The sequence below is a fragment of the Rissa tridactyla genome, chromosome Z (assembly GCF_028500815.1).
Source record: "Rissa tridactyla isolate bRisTri1 chromosome Z, bRisTri1.patW.cur.20221130, whole genome shotgun sequence".
In the NCBI taxonomy this organism is placed as follows: Eukaryota; Metazoa; Chordata; class Aves; order Charadriiformes; family Laridae; genus Rissa; species Rissa tridactyla.
In genome coordinates this window covers 21,081,361-21,099,024 of record NC_071497.1, presented here as the reverse complement: position 1 = coordinate 21,099,024, position 17,664 = coordinate 21,081,361, and the positions used below count along the sequence as shown (strand labels likewise).

At 48.6% G+C, this 17,664-nt stretch overlaps 1 protein-coding gene across 1 annotated transcript in view; it reads right to left on the bottom strand.

Annotated features, from left to right (window-relative positions):
- Positions 1–14,352, bottom strand: part of PRDM6 (PR/SET domain 6) — a 74,608-nt gene extending 60,256 nt beyond the window's left edge. Inside the window, exons 1-2 of the mRNA XM_054185930.1 lie at positions 13,738–14,352; positions 4,164–4,471 (exon numbers count right to left, since the gene is read on the bottom strand). Coding sequence (XP_054041905.1) covers positions 4,164–4,471; positions 13,738–14,263 — 834 coding nt within the window. The 5' untranslated portion in view covers positions 14,264–14,352. The remainder of the gene's footprint in view (positions 1–4,163; positions 4,472–13,737) is intronic.
- Positions 14,353–17,664: the final 3,312 nt, after the last annotated feature.

The window sequence follows — 17,664 nt, the reverse complement described above, 5'->3', positions numbered from 1 at the left end:
AAGCAAAACTTAAATTAAGTCAAGTTAAAATAAAGCGAAATAAGATACTGGATGTTCTTGCGCTATTCCAAAGAAAAAAACTATTTGCCCTCTGACAAAAAAAAAAATCAAGATAGACAGCAAACTCTTTATGAGATGAATAAAAAAAAGGAAACTAAGATTCTATCCTGTGATCCATCCGTCAGTAAAAGTTTTTTCATTTAAACTGCATTTGCAGGGGAAAAGACCATTTACAATTTAGTCATTTCCAGAATTCACAGTTTAAAGTTTGGAGCCTGAAAAACTTTGACTACTAAAATGCATAAGCCTTTTAAACTTCTGTATTTTAATCTAATAGAATTTAAGTGTATATCGTATACATTCCTTAAGTCTACTCTTATTAAATTTTGATGTTAAACAGAAAGGGGAAACCATGTGCAACTAGATTAATTTATCTCCAGGGAGTAAGGACACATTAATAATTGAGATAATGTTTTCATATATGTTGGAATCAAGTGTGCCTTTTCACTTCTTTATTAGAAAACACATTAGGGGAAAATTATCTCATTCTCATCAGTAAGACCTAATTGCTGAGAAAGTCTCTGTTTTCTTTGCAATAACAAAAGGATTGTTCTCGTTACTTCAAAATGAAAAAAAAAAAGAAAAAAAAAGATCAGAAATATTATCAAACAGTGCTGGAATAAATGCCTGTATTACCAAAGAGAGTGTTTACTTAATACACCCAGTCCTGTTTTTGTTTTAAACAAATCAGAGTTTATTGTATTTTTATAAAATACAAGCAAACTCTGGATTGGATAGAAGTGGGCCAAAGGAAAAAAAAAAAAAAAAAAAAAGATCTACAACTAAAAATGACTAATATTTTTGGCTTTCTAAAGGGCTGATCTTTCTGAAAGTTATAAAAAATTATCTTGGCTGATTGCGAGAGAACTCTATAATTTCCCATGAACACCCATAGGTGTCAAGGCCTGTTGTGAGGTAATGGAATGGTATGTAATTTACTCTGAATCACTGTACATTATGCTGTATGGATTACATACAAAGCAAACATTGAGTGCATGGTGGGAACACTTGTGCGGACAGACTGAAGCATATTTCCATAGCGTTGAACTATACATCAAATGCCGTGCTTCTGATGTTTCCCACAACAAAGAGAATAAAAAAAGACACCAAATCAGGAACTATGCTTAAAAGTCTTTGCTGTAGCCCTTCTATTTATCTGGTGTACATTGAAAACAAAGGACTGCAAACAAAAACAAATATCTATCAACTTTACTTTGCAGTGCTGAGAGAAAAAAATATTAGAAGGCTATTTACGGTACTAAGAAGTCCTCTCCCTAAGGTCCATCAAGACCTAATGCTGAATAACTGATCTGTGGACATACTCATATTTGCAACTATCTTGAAAAGACTGGTGGAAAAGAATTGACTAAAGCCACAACTTTATAAAGAGACAATGATGAGACATTCCTCTAATGTTTACAGCGATTTAATCCACACTCCTATACCATATAGACTGAAAGAATACAGACTATTCAGATACGTACTTTCAATTGCTTTTATTTATTTTCATAGATCAGCTTTGTAAAATTACACGCACTTTGTGATTACTTTCTTTTGATATATTTTTCTTTATTAAACATTAGTCCTCTGATAGATAAAATATACCAAATTGAAAGTCAAAACAGATGAGAAACGGCCAAAACTTTTAGCTAGAGCTTAGGGTATGTGATTCTTTGCTAACAATTTTTGCCATTAGAAGAAATAAACGGAGTCTGTGAGCTGCCCACAATACCTCCCCGACCGCCCTGAATTTAATTATTATTTTTAAGATAATTCACTTAAAATACACACACTCATTTTGCTAGCCAACAGGAAATCTGTGTTGTGTGTTAAGAGCAGAAGAGCAAACCCATACAAAAACTCAGCTTACACCTATCGTTTTCTTGAACCTGGCACGTACATCAGTACTATTTTTTATTTTTACTTAACATCTTTTTCTTCTTTGCTTTTGGCTTTCCCCCCAACAACCTTCCTTCTTTCATTGCTTTAAAACATTTTTTAAGTTCATCTGAAATTAGACTCAAAAAATCTTGCCTATTTAAAAATATTATCAACATTTGCAAGTTAACTCGCATAAAACTGATTCATAATAGAAAACAATAAGTTGAAAAAGCAATTATTAAAATACAATGTAAAATTATCTCATTTATTTTAGCTAAATTTCAGTGTTTTATGTAACTTGGTGATCTGGCAAGCTTATTTTGTTATTTTATATTCCATTAATTAGCATAGTCTAAACCACAAAACACTTCTTAACAATGAAAATAAAGCCTCCAACATCATCATAGAGTGTTCGAAAAAAAATAATTATTAATAACACCTCCCAAAATGCTCTCATTATAATCACTGGGCTTTGGTAGGAACAAATTTAAGTCCAATTTATTAATATCTGGTGTACGAGAGAAATTCCATCCCCACCGAAGGCAACAAAACTTGCAGTGACTGCAAGTCATCCAGTTTCACTGAGTACATTTAAGTGTGTTCTGAGACTGATCTTTTTACTCTTTAATGTGAAAATTTCCCTCTTGCCACAATGACTCTTTTGGGTAAATACTTTGAGACAAAGACCCTGATGCGTTATCTACTATTTGTTTGCATTTAGGAAATGCATAGCAGCTCCTACTCATAGAAAGAAGTCACATATATTAGATAGCATGCAAAAACAGAACACAATGATTAAAAGAGGTAATCATCAGTCCCAAAGAGCTGACAGCCTCAGGGTCACAGGTTTTCTGTGAACAAATGCTAGACACAACGTGCTGGCTCCACAACACCAAATATCTTTTAAAAATCCATTCATTTTTACTGTATACCCACTGAAGACAACAAAAACACTCTTTGCATCTTCACAGACTCCTTGTCGGGTTTCTAACCAGCAAGCACATCCCCTTATACTGTGATGACTCAGATTTGGTCTAGGTGAGTAAATATCACCTGCAGATCTACGGGCACGTTTCTACTGCCTCTCCACAGCAGTTTGGCTTGAGGTGTGCAGAAGCTGCAGCTACAGAGGACTGAGCAGAACCAAGAAATGACACCTTCCAGCACAAAGCAAAGAAGAAATGAATGGCAAAAGACTGGGCAGATCGTAGGTTTGTTCTGTAAATAAGAAGCACTGACACACGCAGGGATTATATGTGGTCCCTATTAATTATTAGATCTGCATCTAAAATGAGCATATACTGTCTTTTCTTTCTAAATTAACTTACCACATGATGCTGTTGCTAGCATCTGTGTACAAACTATACCTAAGCACATAACAGGAGTGCTTTACTGGAGAAAATGTACACGGTCACGAACAGTAACAGCCATGGATGTCCCTGTACGGCCAAACAAATACAATAGCAGGTTTGTGATCTGTTCTGCCAAGCCACAGTGAGCGTTCATCGCAAAATAAACCAAACTATCACGCCCGGCATGTTTTCATATCAATTATCACTGTTACCCTCTCTAAGATGGTGACAAATACAAAAAAAAATTACACCTTCAGAGAGCTGAAAGTGGCTTTTATGTAGAAGTACTGAAAGCACCATTAGGGGAATGCACAGTGGGTGCAGGACCAGAGCTGAACTAAACCATGAACAAGTGCTAAAACCTTCACTGTGCAAACAGCGGGGCTGTAGAATGGGCTCGCGCGCTTCTTTCAGCAGCTTTCTTGGCCTGTCTGTGGGCTACAGTGATGGTACAATGCGCCACCTCAACCCACACGTGCTACTGAGCCTAAGGTGATACGGCTGGTACCGTGACCTGAGAGCTCCATCAGCTCTTGTTACTCAGGTCAAAATGTAAAGAGCAGCCTGTGTTGTGACCTTCAGCCTTCTCTGGCCACATCCCTCTATTCCACATTGCAGCACCTGCGACAACCTGCTCTTCCTGTGCAAACCAATTGGAGCTCTGAGGTGGCCACCAGTTTTCTGGCTACCTCTAGCGCAGCAAGAGTTTTGCTTGCACTGGCTACATTTTCATATCTGCTGGCTCGGCTTCCATAAACTGTGTTGGTTTATTTTCGCACAAAGTGAACGGTGCAAGTACTACATACAGCTACACTCAATGTCTACGTCAAAACAGTCAAATTTGACAAGGAAGGAAAGATGGTGACTTACTTCCCAGAGATGCTGAGTGTTCCTGATGGCTCCTGCTTGAACCTTCTCTGGCAAGAGCAGGACTCCCTGGAAGGGCCCGATCCAGGTGCCCTGCTGGATTCGCTGCGCTGCACAAATGCCGTAGGCCAGGCCAGGCACCGTGCTGGTGCACAAACACACTTCCCGGGGCAGGTCCCGCAGCCATTCCGGGATCTCGGGTGGAGGAGCCGCTGCGGCAGCGCTGCTGGTGCCCACCAGACGGCGCAGGGAGTGGAGGGGCCCGTGCATGGGGCACTCGCCGTTGCGGTTATCGGCACACATGTCGCAGCCTGTGGGGCAAAGCGGGGGAAAACACTGTCAATATGGTGCTGCTGACCGCCACCACCACCCCTGCCACGGGCAAGGTCCCGCAGAGCCCCCTGCTTCACCCTGTCCTCTCGCCCTTGCTCAGCACTCACGCGCACCGGGACCTTCGGCGCGCTGCTAGGCATGGTTTCCCCAATCTTGCCAAAGCCCTGAATAAGAAATCCCAAAAAGCAGAGCAGAAACCCTGCAGATATTTTGCAAGCCTGGTGTGCTCACAGACCTGCCAAGACTCATTTATTTTAACACAGTTTTTCAAGATTATTTTTTTGACTAATAGCCCATTTAAACCATCCCAGTGTGTTTACGTGAGACATTTTAAAACACAATCATAACACCTTACAAGTCCCCCCAAGTTAAGCCCAAAGGTTTAATTTGAACAGGATTTAATTTCATCGTTATTTTAAATGAAAATTCTCTCCACGTTTTACATTTACCTGTGTGTGCATGCCTGTCTGTTTGGAAAATAAACTAAATAAAACAGAACCTCATGAATGACAAATCAGAGCATGCATGGACATTTGCTTTCTTATAGCCGAATCTAATCTTTAAATTGAAATAACGTAATAGCAAATATTACCAATTCCTAGCACGTGTTTAAAAAATTTTATTGAACAGGAATGCATGTTCTTTGCCTGTTACACGTAGCTGAGGCTAAGAACAAAACCAATATGCCTGGTTCCCATGAAAAAGACTAGTTTGTAAAAATGTTGATTTCCCTAACTGTTCTTAATAACGGATGATGTTTCTCTATTTTGCAAAGATCCTACTGTGATTTTTCATTTTCGAGCAAAGAAAATTTTGGTTAAATGTTTCCACTGGACACTGTTGCACATGCCATGAATGTACAACTTCCAGGAAAATGCTTCACGCTCAGGAAATCCATTTCTCTGGAGGTATGCTGAGTTAACATAACAATAAATCTATTGAAATAGGTTACTGTCTTCTGCTCATTTCACTTCTGTAGCACAGTTTTCATATAAATTTATTCCAGAAATACAAAGGTAAAACAATAACTATGCCATAGTACTCATGTAGCAAGTCCTAGATCTTTCCCCCAATAATTTTATACATTCTTAAAAAGAATAAATCATAGTATTCACTATAGAAGCTGGAGCTTCTTGGCCTAAGGCACCGATTTAGACTTGCTAGATTGCCTGTAACCACAGTTTCAATTCTCAGGGGGACTGACTCAGCTGTTCTTCTTTCTGAGGTGGATATACTATGCATTATGTGGGCCTCTTTCCTACAAAGCCTTCAAAGGAAAACCTGCCTCCCTATTCAGTAAAATCTGCTAAAGGATAATAAAAGCTGTGTTTTCAAAATATGGCATCTGTTTTCATTCTCCAGTTTTAGACACACTTCCTAAGCACTATTTCCTGTCATCCCCTTTTAAATTGTACCATACAAAAATGATGCATTCAGCATCATGAAATTATTTGAAAGCTACACGTGGAAGCTAAAAATTCCTCAAAATTATTACACCTTCAAGTCTTGCAGGTAATGCACGTGTCCCTGCTCAGTGCTCGTCTGCTCGGGTTCTCTGCCTGTGACATCGATTACAGGTCTTAGCAGGAATCAAGCAAGACAGCCCTGAGCTGTGCAGTACCCTGATGGGTGCCCATGCAGAAGGCGGCCAGAAATGCACAGCATCATGAAACTCGCCCCATGCCATCCCTAAGATGTCATGCAGCGTAAAGGCAGGAGGGAAGAAGAGCCCTTGCCGGCACTGCAGTGCACCACAGCAGCTACAGGACAAAGCCCCCTGGTGGGGGCCCTGCTTAGATTGGCCAAAAAAAAAAAAAAAGAAAAAAAAAAAGAAAAAAAAAAAAAAAAAAAAAAAGAAGCCTTCTGGCTGGAGGGTTAAAGCCTTTCCTTAACAACATAACCCCTGTCGCAAAACAGCTCTTTCGTTAAGTCGCAACTGCAGAGGGGTTTTGCTCACTCAGCCACGTCCCTTAGAGGTGGATGGAGGATGAGATTTGCAGAACCCCAGGGAAGAGGTTTCTGGCTTGTCCTGAGAGAAGATTATTATGCAGCAAATATTCCTACAGCCTTTCCCAGGCATGATGAATAAAAGGCAGCGAGTACATGCTGGGTTTTTTTGTTGTTGTTGTTTCCACAGCTAGCTTGGAAAGTGAGGTATTGCCCCAACATCTTTTCTTTCCTCTTCAAAACCAGTCATCAAGAAACCCTGTGTTTTTGGTATATCCAAAGATCTCAGGAGTTGCATTGGATTTTGGCATTGGAGATCATACAGGAAAGGATCTCAAACAGGAAAAAAGAAAAAAAACTAACCTCAAACAGGTTGGTATGTGAGTACATTTTAAACAAATCCAGCATCTACCATGCAAGTTAGAAAGAAAACATCGGACAGGAAAACTGAGGGCATTAGGAGAGGATGTCTAACCATGATGTCAGTTAGCACCCAGGGCAGGCCCTTGAATCAGACCTATTTGTACTGTTTGACCATCTTCCCGATGCATAACCCTCCTCCCAACTACCTGATTATTAATGGCTTTATTGGAGACACCATGTCTCCGTAGCAACTTACATTAAACATGCTCAGGCATCTTCATGACTCCACTCAGGCAATTTCAGTGTCAATTTCCTGCATCCTGCCACCAGATATGCATAATTTTTCATGCACACTACTTTTAGTACCTGCCTAGAACAAGGATTTCTTCAATTCATCCTGGCAATATATGTGCATGAATGTGGATAAAACATTTTATTTCTACCTTTTCAAGGAAAAGAAATTAAGAAATTGACAGGGATTATAAACAAAACCTGTGTCAATGTCATTTACCCTTACTGAAAGTCACACAGAGTGATATTTATTTTCCACTATCCAAAACCACTGGTAATGTCTTAATGCTTGGCAGCAGCAGTATCTGATCTCCTGCTGTGTTCCTTTCCCATTGTCCTGCCAAAGCTGAAAATTTGGAAAGTGGAACATCTTCTGAAACTGTTTTGGCGTACAGCTTGTTGATGAGAGGAAAGGAGTTTGTCTTTAGTACTAAGCAATACTGGAATTCTTCTTAGTTGCATGCTTTATACATCTCTTCAGTTTTTAATTGTACAAATAAAATTTTAAAAATACCTCATAAATGTTATATGGAGTGGAAGCCTTACTAGACATATTTTACCATGCCTTGAGTAAAAAGTTATCATGCATTTTTCCTCTTCCGTAACTAACTTTTGTGTAATGATACCTGGAAGGCTTTAACACAAGAACATTTTCAATAATGTTATACTACCCATTTAAAGACAGTCACTGTAAGCAGTGGATTCCTCTGCCTCAGGGGACCAGGGAACTTCAAGGCTTGTGCACTATCCTGCCTCACAGAAAGGATTAACAGCGTCATCTTCAAGGACACTGCAAAGTAGGATGTGATGCAGTGCACCAATTTGCTTAATAATACATGGAAAAGAAGGGGGTTTTTTTGAGAGGGGGAGTGTTGTGGCCCACTGACATCACTAGGGTCTCTAAACTGGATAGCAACCATTAAGACGCACATGGGTGTGGGAAGTTCACATAAAAGGAACATGGTGGGACAAGTGTGAGCTTTCCAGAGGACTGCAACACAAGGCAACAAGGAGAATCGTACTGTGCCCTATTTTGGCCTCAGAGAGCAGCTGTGTGAGTACAGACCTCCTCCAAGGTCTGCTAAAATGAATACTTCCACTGGCTGCAATAGCATCAGTCAAGCCCCAAATCAAGGCAAGAAACAGCAAGAAACGTGAGAAAATTGAGGGAGCTGATGAAAACAGAAAAAGCAAGGAGGACTGCAGCCGGAGCAGAGTGTTTCCTGATAACATCAGGAGATGTAGAAGGTAGGGTCAGTGGGAATGCTCCATTGCAGGCCCAGATGTGGCCAGACTTTTTGGAAGGCGATCAGTTCCTCACTTCCTACCTTCACACTCTACAGACAGGAGGGTTAAGTCAAGGAAGAAGCAAGAAAAAAAATCAAACTATTTCCTAGTGGAGCTGTTTGGTATGGCTCTTTTGGGAGGAGTGTAATTTGTTATCATTTATTTGCCTCCATAAAAATGAACACAGTGTAATGCCAGCACTATAGCTCTATGTGAGTACCCTTAAAAGTACTAAACCTAAGCAAAAGGAATGGACACGTCATTGCCCCCAAAATACAATTATAAACACTCTCCAACTTAAATAACATTACTACTGCATATTTTAAAGGGAATCTGAAAGGAGAAAGCTTTTGTCAGTGAAAAGTAGGATCCAACACAGTGTTTTAACCAGCAAACCAGCTGTAACAATAAATGAAAGAAATACATTTTTGCCCCGGCAATAATATGCTTCAGAGGTGCAGTTACACAGGATACCTGCAGTTTGCTGGTATTAAAGAAGGGTGGCCTCTGACCCTTTGCTTCATAATTCACCACAAGCATGCAGGTATCCGGTGTAAGTGGCCATCATTTCACACGGTATTACTCACTTGCGAGTATAAATCACGGCGGCTGGGCCAGGGTACCCAACTAAGAAGGAGGGTGGGCTAGGTGAGACGGTACCCTTTCATTTCCCGAGGGTCGGCTTTTTCCGAGGGATCGCGGGCTCCTCATGCCTCAGTTTCCTCATCGACGAGCTGGCACACATCTCTTTTTGCAAAATTAATCGCAGTTTCTCACAGGCTGCCTGCCTTGCGGTGGGCTTTCTGGGGGAGGAAGCTCAGATACGCTTTCTCCCTCAGGTTCCTTTTATTTATTTGTTTATCTAGTCTAAATACTCGCTGTGGAGAGCGGTGCCGAGCCCCCAGCCGGCCGCCCTAGGGGCCGGATCGCGGCCCGGGGGGTGCGGAGCGGCCGCCGGAGGGCAGCGAGTCACGGACGGCACCGGCTCCCCCCCGGCACCGGCTCCCACGTCACCGGCTCCCGGCCACCCCGCCCCAGCTCTGCCCTACCCTCACGGGGTCCGACACCCCCCCTCCCCGGTGTTTTACCCCCTCGCATCGGAGGGGGAGGCGATGCGGAGCCCCCGCCGGCCGCACCAAGCGGTGTCCCGACCCCCGGCGGGGACCGAGCCCCCCGGCCAGGGTGCATCTGTCACCCCCCGCCCCAGCTCCTCCGAGGATGACGGTGTGAGGGGGCTCGCCTGGGCACCCCGGGGTGGGACGGGGGGTCGGGGGGGACCATCCCGCTTGCGGAGCGGCTTTCGGGTCGTTTTTGCGAGGTGGGTGGGGGGCGGGTTGGGGGAGGTGGGTTTAATTTTCCCTGCCTTCGATTGAAGGTATGAATGAATTAAATTTCCGTGTCAGGTATGAGAAGGGTAGGAGAATATTGTGTGTAGATAAACCTTGCCGCCCCCTGCCCCTGAGAGACCCCCATATACAATGTAGAGATGATGAATAGGCTCTGGGAGAGGAGATCGAAGTTCAGTCCGCACCGGCTCCACTCTCTCCTACAAAACTATAGGGCAATTAATTGTGGCTTGTCCCCTCATCCTTCATCTCCTGGTGGCACATATCGATGGAGATTACTGCTGATGGACCATTTTATCACCCTAAATAAACAGTCACCACCTTCTCTAACCTCAATCTAATATATGGCTATCTGCTATGTTTAAGGGTGCTGGGTAACTAATGATGTAAAATAGCTAAATCATACAGGTTACCAGCAGTCTAGAGAAAAAAAAAAAATCCAAATATTCCCCATACCGATCCACTTCACAGCATGTTATATATACAGTGTGTCCCCGTAAATTGAATGGGAAGAGGCGTGCAAACTGCTTGCTTGCGTGACACTTTAGTTTTACACAGCATATTTATTACAGTGGCAGGCTGGCGCTTTCTGGTGCAGGTAGAGGAGTCGCAGACTTCTCTGCTGCGAAAGCCTCTCCCCAGCAGCGAAGGGCAACCCTACCCGGGAGCAAGCCGACCCCGCACCCCACAAACTCGCCCTAGGAGATCTCCTCGCCGGCCCCCTCCCCCAGCTCCCAGAAATACCCTCAGCCTTCCAGATTCAGAGCTGGGAAGAAAACGGTCCCCAGCCGCCTGCCACATTATCAGGATTTTAACATAATCCCCTTTACTTCCCTGGGAGTAAAGACTGCAGGGCCCTAATTAAGGCCGTTTCTTGGTTGGTTCCTTTTTTTCTTTTTTTTTTTCTTTTTTTTTTTTTCCCCGAACTAAACCCCTTTCAATTTAAAACAATTACACACAGGCCTTTAACCCACAGCTCCTTGGCGGCTCTCGCCACCCTCTCTCGCCCAAGACCGTGCCATATTCATTGATATTTGACGACCAAGGCGTGTGTCTATGGGGAAACCGCCCCCCATCCATCTTCCCACGGCGGCCGCCCGGCGCCGGGCCGGGCCGGGCGCAGGGGAGCCGGGCCCGGGGGGTGGCGGACAGCCCCGGAGCGCCTCGGGCTTTCCCGGCGCGGAGGCGGCGAGGCCGCCACCGCCCCCGCGGGAGCCGCCAGCCCGCCCGCTGACCCGTGGCTCTGGGGCGGCCGCTCTTCGGGGCACCGGAGGAGTATGCAGGCGCCTCTCCCGAGCGGGTCAGCCCAGGGGGTGGATCCTGCCGGGAGGGCCCCGGAGAAGATAGGGATGCTCGGGGATGGGGAGAGAGGGCGTTTGAAAAACAGAGAAGAAGGGGATGCTCGGAGAGGGTGTAATTTGAAAAAGAAGGGGAAACGGGGCACTCGGTTGGCGGAGGAGGTACATCTAAAGTTAAAACCCGAGCAGCAGGCGGGCGCCTTGCCGCCCACCCCAAACCAGCCAGCAAGGCCGAGGCGGCGGCCCTGCACCCCGCGGCCGGGAGGGGATCGGGCCCTGCGGGTTTCTGTCCCTGGCTGGAGAGACACACACCCACACCCACACACACAACTACACACCTACACACACACACACACACACCCCGCAAGGCGCCTGCTTGTCCGCCTCGGAGTTTCGGTGGGGCAAGCGAGTATAACTCCAACCGAAGTCGATCGCGCCACCCCTCAGCCACAGCCCCGACCTCCTTCCCCTCAAACGGGCACCGGAGCGGGGAGCGAGGGACGGGGTCGGAGCGGATGAAAACCGCCGCCAGCGCACGGACTCCTTCCGTGACCCCCCGGGCACTCCGGGACCGCGCAGGGGCAGCCAGGACGATGCCCTGCGACTTCGCTTCGCTGCGCCTCCGGCCCTGCGAGCGAGTGGCGTGCGTGGCACGCCACGGACCGCAGCTCCCCTGCTCCTTCCTCATTTACTGTGCGCTTTTTTTTTAATTTATTTTTTCTTTATTTCTAAGAAGGAGTTGCCCAAAGCAAACACACCTGGTCCGAGAAGGTGGAAACACTCGGGTTAAAAGTTTTGCTCACTTAATAACCGCTGGAGGGAAAGTCGCCTTGTAAACAAGTTCAATGATGAGACTTTTTAGACCTAGCTGCAGGAAAAAAAAAAAAAGGGGGGGGGGGAGAAGGACAGACCGTGCTGGCAGTCCCCGGCCCCGTCCTTCGGACGGCGAGTGCGGCCCCGTCCCGGCCGGACACGGGTCACACGCGTCCTTTCCGCCCATCGACACCTTTGCTTTCTCGAACCCACCTTCAACAGCGCGGTTGGGAAGAAACTGTGCAGGCTTCGCCTGCAACTCTGCGGCATGCTATTATTCCACTCCCTCCTTAAAAATGCTCCCCCCCAAATCGCTTTTTTTTAACTTCCTTTCTCTTTTTAAAACCTTTATCTTGCAGATTTGCAGAGCTGCTCCGAGAAGTAAAACATGTATTGTCTGAACGGTTCCGTTGGCGATTAAAAGTGCATTTCAGATTCCATTAAGTGCATGTAATTTATGAGATCACGTTTTCTGCACCCGCGAATAGAAAATACACTAACACGTTTCACTACAAGGTAAAACTAAGCATGAGGAAGTCGCTCAAAACAAAGTCGGTATCCAATATAGAAAGATTTGCAACGTTAAGAAGGGGGGGGGATACCCACCAAACTCAGAGTCAACTTTCCTCTCGCTCTTCAAGACGTACGCGCAATGCTTAAGACTATGCTAGCATCCACGCAGTTCAATTAATACACAACAGAGTTTCATGGAAACTTTCAAAACAAACCCCGCATCTGAAATGAAATTAAACGAATACGCATTTCGCTTGGGCATGTGTTTACGGACCGCTGCTTTGGGGTATCTTTTGTCCGTTCAACAGCCTTCCTTAAATAGATATTTCAGGGAGGGGGACAACAAAAATGAAGAAATTTAAGATACCTTAGGATAAAAGAGGGTGTTTGAAGCAATGGAAAAAAAGTGCACACGCTGAAGCCATGTTCCAGTGTTTTAACAGGGACAGATCCGTATGCTCTGAATGTTAGCAATAAATCTGATCAATTAATATAGTTCATCTACTTTTTTTCACCCCGTGAATCTCCTCGGTTGTGTAGTATCGACAGATACAGGAACAAAAGACAGGCAAAAGAACCAATTTCCAAAATCACAAACGTCTCATCGATACGGATGTTTGATAATAGGGGTGCCCCCCTCTCAAAAAAAAAAAAAAAAACCAAAACCTACAACAAAACACCTCTATAACTGGCAATACCAGTATTAAACGTTTTCTAACCACCAAGTCCTAAATTAATTCTGACAGTCAGGCAGACGACTTTTTCGTCTAGAAAACCAGCTTTTCTTACTAAATGATCATGTCATGCTTTTCCGTAGGGGTGAAAACTAAAACCGGCGAGGTGTTAACGAGGTCTGAAAGGAAAACGATACTCCGAGATAAGAGGGAGGAAAACTTTGCCCTCGTCCATCGGATGAAAACTGCAACTTTTCCCCTGCCCAGCTCGGAGAAGTAATTGATTTCTGGGTATTCAGCGAAGCCCGGGCTTCCCAGGCAGGAACGCAGTGAGACGAGCAAGGCAAGAAAGGACCAGTTTTATAGCAAGTTGCTCTGAAGCATTTCTGAATCCAGTTTCCTAAGTAGCCCTCCGAGAGAAACCTACCCCCACAGCAGCCTTCCCGGGGAAGCACGCCTTCCAGGGAAGGACGTGGGTCTCGGACAAGAAGAGCTATCGTCGAGGGGCTACCGCCTGCCTCCCGAAAGCACTGGGAACAACGCAAAAGCAGCCTGAAGGAGGGAAGGGCAGGGCGGAGGATGCTGCTCACGGAGGGAGCGGTGCAAGCACCGACTGCCGTCCCCCAACCTGGGGCGTCCCGAGGCTGTGCCGATGCGGGGGGAGGAGGAGGATGGCGGGGAGGGGGACTGCGACATGGGGCACGATACGTACGGTTGTTGGGGTCACTGGTGTGCTGGTTCAAGGGGATGATCTCCATGCGTTGCTGCCCGTACAGGTAGTAGTCCAGCTCCTCGGCCGTGCACCGGAACCGGGCGGCAGCGCGCTCGCCGCATTTGCTGCCGCCGCCGCCGGCCCCGCACAAGTCCTTGCCCTGCAGGGGAGCGGGCGCTCCCCCGGCCGGGGGCTCGGAGCTCTGCAGCGGCCCGAAGACCGGGAGCTGGGTCACAGGCAGGGAGGTCAGGCCGGCCAGGGAAGCGGCCGCCGCGGCCACGCAGGAGGAGGTGGAGGAGGAAGACGGAGTGGAGGAGGAAGAGGACGAGGAGGCGGAGGAGAGAGAGGCCGGGCGCTGGCGGAGGCTGTCGGCCGGGGGCTCGGCTCTGTCGGGCGGCTGGAGCTGGGCGAGGGCCCCGCTGCTCTTGAGCTGGCCGCTCTGCGGGAAGAGCTGCTGCCAGTGCTGCAGATAGGCGGGATCTACCTTCAGGAAAGCGGATCCGCCGGGGTCGCCGGGCTTCAGCATCGCGCTGCCTGTGGAGCGGAGAGGAAGGGGGACAGCAGACGTGAGACCCCCGCCCCGCCCCGGACGGGCCGCCCCGACGCCGCGGCGCCTCTCCGCGCTCGGACACGCCGGCCCACGCGTGGGCGTCCCGCGCCGGCTGCCCGCGGTCGGCGGCGGGACCGTCCCCGACTCGCTTCCCCGCCCCTGCCAGGCTCGGCAGAAGAAAAACCTCGTCCCGAAGAGCCCCAGGGCGGACAGGCGAGAAACGCGCTGGCCCCGGCGACCAGACTTTGCCCCCCCGCCTCCCTCGGAGCGCGGGCAGGAGGACAGCAGCGGCGGCGGGCAGCCCCTCACGCCCGCGGACGGAGAGCCAGCCGCCCCGGGGGGCGCGCAGCCCACCCCGTCCCCGGCGCAGGCAATCTCTTTCCCTTTCAGTTCCCTTCCCTCCCTCGGCGGGAGCAAACGACTCACAAAGTTGACAACAGGGAGGAGGAAACTTCAGCCCCACGCACAGACGCGCGCGTTTTTTTTCTCTCCGGGCGCTCCAGCGTTTACAGGAGGAGGACGCGGCCCGGCAGCACCCCACCCCCGGGAGAAGGTACCCCGCTGCGGCCCCGGCTGGGCTGGCTGTGCCGGGGCCCCCGCCCCGGAGCTGCCTTACCTGAGCGGGGTGCGCCGGAGCGGCTGCTGCGCGGTCGGCGTGCGGAGGTGCGGGCAGCCCCGACAGCCCTGGAGGCGGAGGAGGGTGGAGAGGAGAGGCTTTCCTGGTCTTCGTCCAGGGGGAACCGGTGTGATCCTCTCCCAGGTGCCGGGGACCGGCGGGCCGGCTAGCTGCGAGCCGCCGGGCTCCCTCTGCCGTGGCTGCGCATCGCAGTCGCGCCCGGGCTCTTTGCTGGGCTCTGGCAGCCTCCGGGCTAGACACGTGGGTTTTACGACAGCGCAAAATACAAGAGAGTGTGCGTGCGTGTGTGTGTGTGTGTGTGTGTGCGGGTGCGCGTGTGTTTGGTGTGTGGTGTGTGTGTGTGCGAGAGGGAGGGGAGGGAGCGGGAAGCTACCAGCGAGCTTGAACGCAGAGCCCTTTTTTTTTTTTTTTTTTTTTGGCAACTTCCCCCACTTTGTTCCTTGCTCAACTTTTAAAGGTGTCCCTTTCTTGCCTTTCCCTCCTCTGTCCCTCCCTCCCCCGCTCCCCCCACCCCCCGCACCCCCACCACCCCCCACGCCACCCAGCCTCCTCTACAGCGCCGGGAAGAGTCGGGCTCTTGCCCTGGTGGAAGGGCAGCGATAGCCCGGCGCAGCCCCGACCAGGAGCCGCGTCGCTGTGCGGTCCCCAGCGCCGGGGCGGTGGCGGTGGCCAGCGAGCGCTTCGCACCCTGCCAGGCTCCCGGCAACCACGGCCTTGCCTCACTTGTCTTTTGCTCCCCCCGACGAGGGTGGATTTTAGAGACCTTCCCGGCCCATTTCGCTGTCCTGATACTCTCCCGGCTACTTCACGTGTCTCCTGGCATGACCCCGGTCCCCTCGGCTACCTGAGACCTGCCCCAGAAGGTCCCAACACCGGTGAGGAAACTCACCGCCCCAGAATGTCCCCTGCAGCACGTCTCTCTCTTGCTCTCTGTGCTCGCTTACAGCACAGAGCAAGAACTATGCAGACGGAGGTGCAACCTGTGGCGAGAAACTTCTCATTTCTAGCGACCTTTTCTTTCCACTATGCTTAAAAATTGTCTGCTTTTTTTTTTCCGCCCCGCTACTCAGTGAGTATTTTAATAGGTTTTTTCAGTTTCTTTCCTACACTGTATGAAAAACTAGACGAGAACTATAATCTCTTATGTATAGAGCATGTACGTAGCATCCCATGCATTTAAGACCAAATACTTACACAAAGTGTTTGTGCCACCAAAACATCTCTCTAGGTCAGAAAAGCCCCCACTGTCAGGTGTCCCGCTGACACTAAACGCACGCTTGCTGACAAACATAACATGTCCGCGTGTAAACTGTTTTTGCCTTTCCCCCCACCCTGTTCCTAGTTTCTTTCTTTCCCACCCTTCATCCTCGCAGACCCTGGGAAAGCTGCTGCTGTTTAGACTTTGTCTGTGTCTAAGGCAGGACATTTTAACACAAATTTGAACAGGGCTGGGGCAAAAAATGTTTTGACTGGCGTAATTTTGACAAGGTCATCCGTCATGTGCTGTATAGATTGATAACACCTAAGTTAAAAGCAAACACGAGTAGGAAAGCCCCCCGATTTTTATGGGTTATAAAGTTGGCTATAAAAGCCTTCTTGATGTCTTTGATCAATTCCATTGTGCAACATGTAATGAATTTTCAGCCCTTTCGCTCTAATAATCCACGTTCTGAAGTTCTGAAACGCTGCCGTGCAGCCGAGGAACAGAGGTGCGGGGTGGGAGTCTGTCCGCACACTCGCCATCGTGCGCACAGCGCGCTGTTGGGTACCCTCCTCTGCCAATGGGTTTTCTCTGTTTTCACCGCATTAATACAGTGTCTCGTCCTTGGTCAGCTCCCTCCTGGTCACAATTTTATATCGCCCCTTCCGACTCTTTTCATTTTTTTTTTTTAAATGTGCACTTCTGCATTATTGCTGTTTTCCTTACCGGACGTCTTTTAAAAATACTCAATCGCTTTTAGTGGCAGCAATCTCTGAAAATTCGTTTCACGCTAGAAAAACGTGATGAAGTGGGGAAAAGCTCCTTGCTAATGGGCTTAAGTACATTGTCAATATCTGCACTTGCCTTGAGTTGTTAACAGAAATATTCCATGCGGGTTCATATTAGGAGGACTTTAATCTGTTACTGTGGGTTGGGGGTTTTTTTGGTTGCTTTTTTTTTTTTTTCTTTTACAGCTAGAAAAGTAGCGCTTCGAGCGATCAGGGTGTCAGAATGAAATTTATAGACCCCCTGACACTTTGGGACCCAGCCTAAGTGGAGGAGAGGGGAAGAAAGAAGTAGAAGGCTCGCCGCCTTCGTCCGTTCTCAGGGCCGGGCGGGCGGCGGGAGAGGGCGACGCGGGCGGCGGGCGGGAGGGACCCGGTCCCCGCAGGTCTGCGGGGCTGCGGCCCGGCAGCACCGTCCGGCGCTCCCCGTGACTCCGGCGGACCCAAGAAGCCTCGTCCTTTGGCTTTTTATTTTATTATTCTTTTTACTTAGGGACAAGCACCCCCGGCTGCGCCGGGCTTGCTCGACCCGCGCCGGGAAAGGCGGATAGCGACGGCGGGGAAGCTGCGGGAGCGGTGGGGGAGCTGCGCTGCCGAGGGGCGAGCGGGGGGAGCGGGGCGAGCGGGGCTCCCCGCCCCGGGGAAGGGAGCGAGGTGCCCGCTTAGGACAGAAAACGGCTCTGGTCCCAGCCTCTCCAAACGTCTCCCGTCTCCTCCGTCCCCTCGGAAAGACCTGGACTAGCAGATCTGCGAG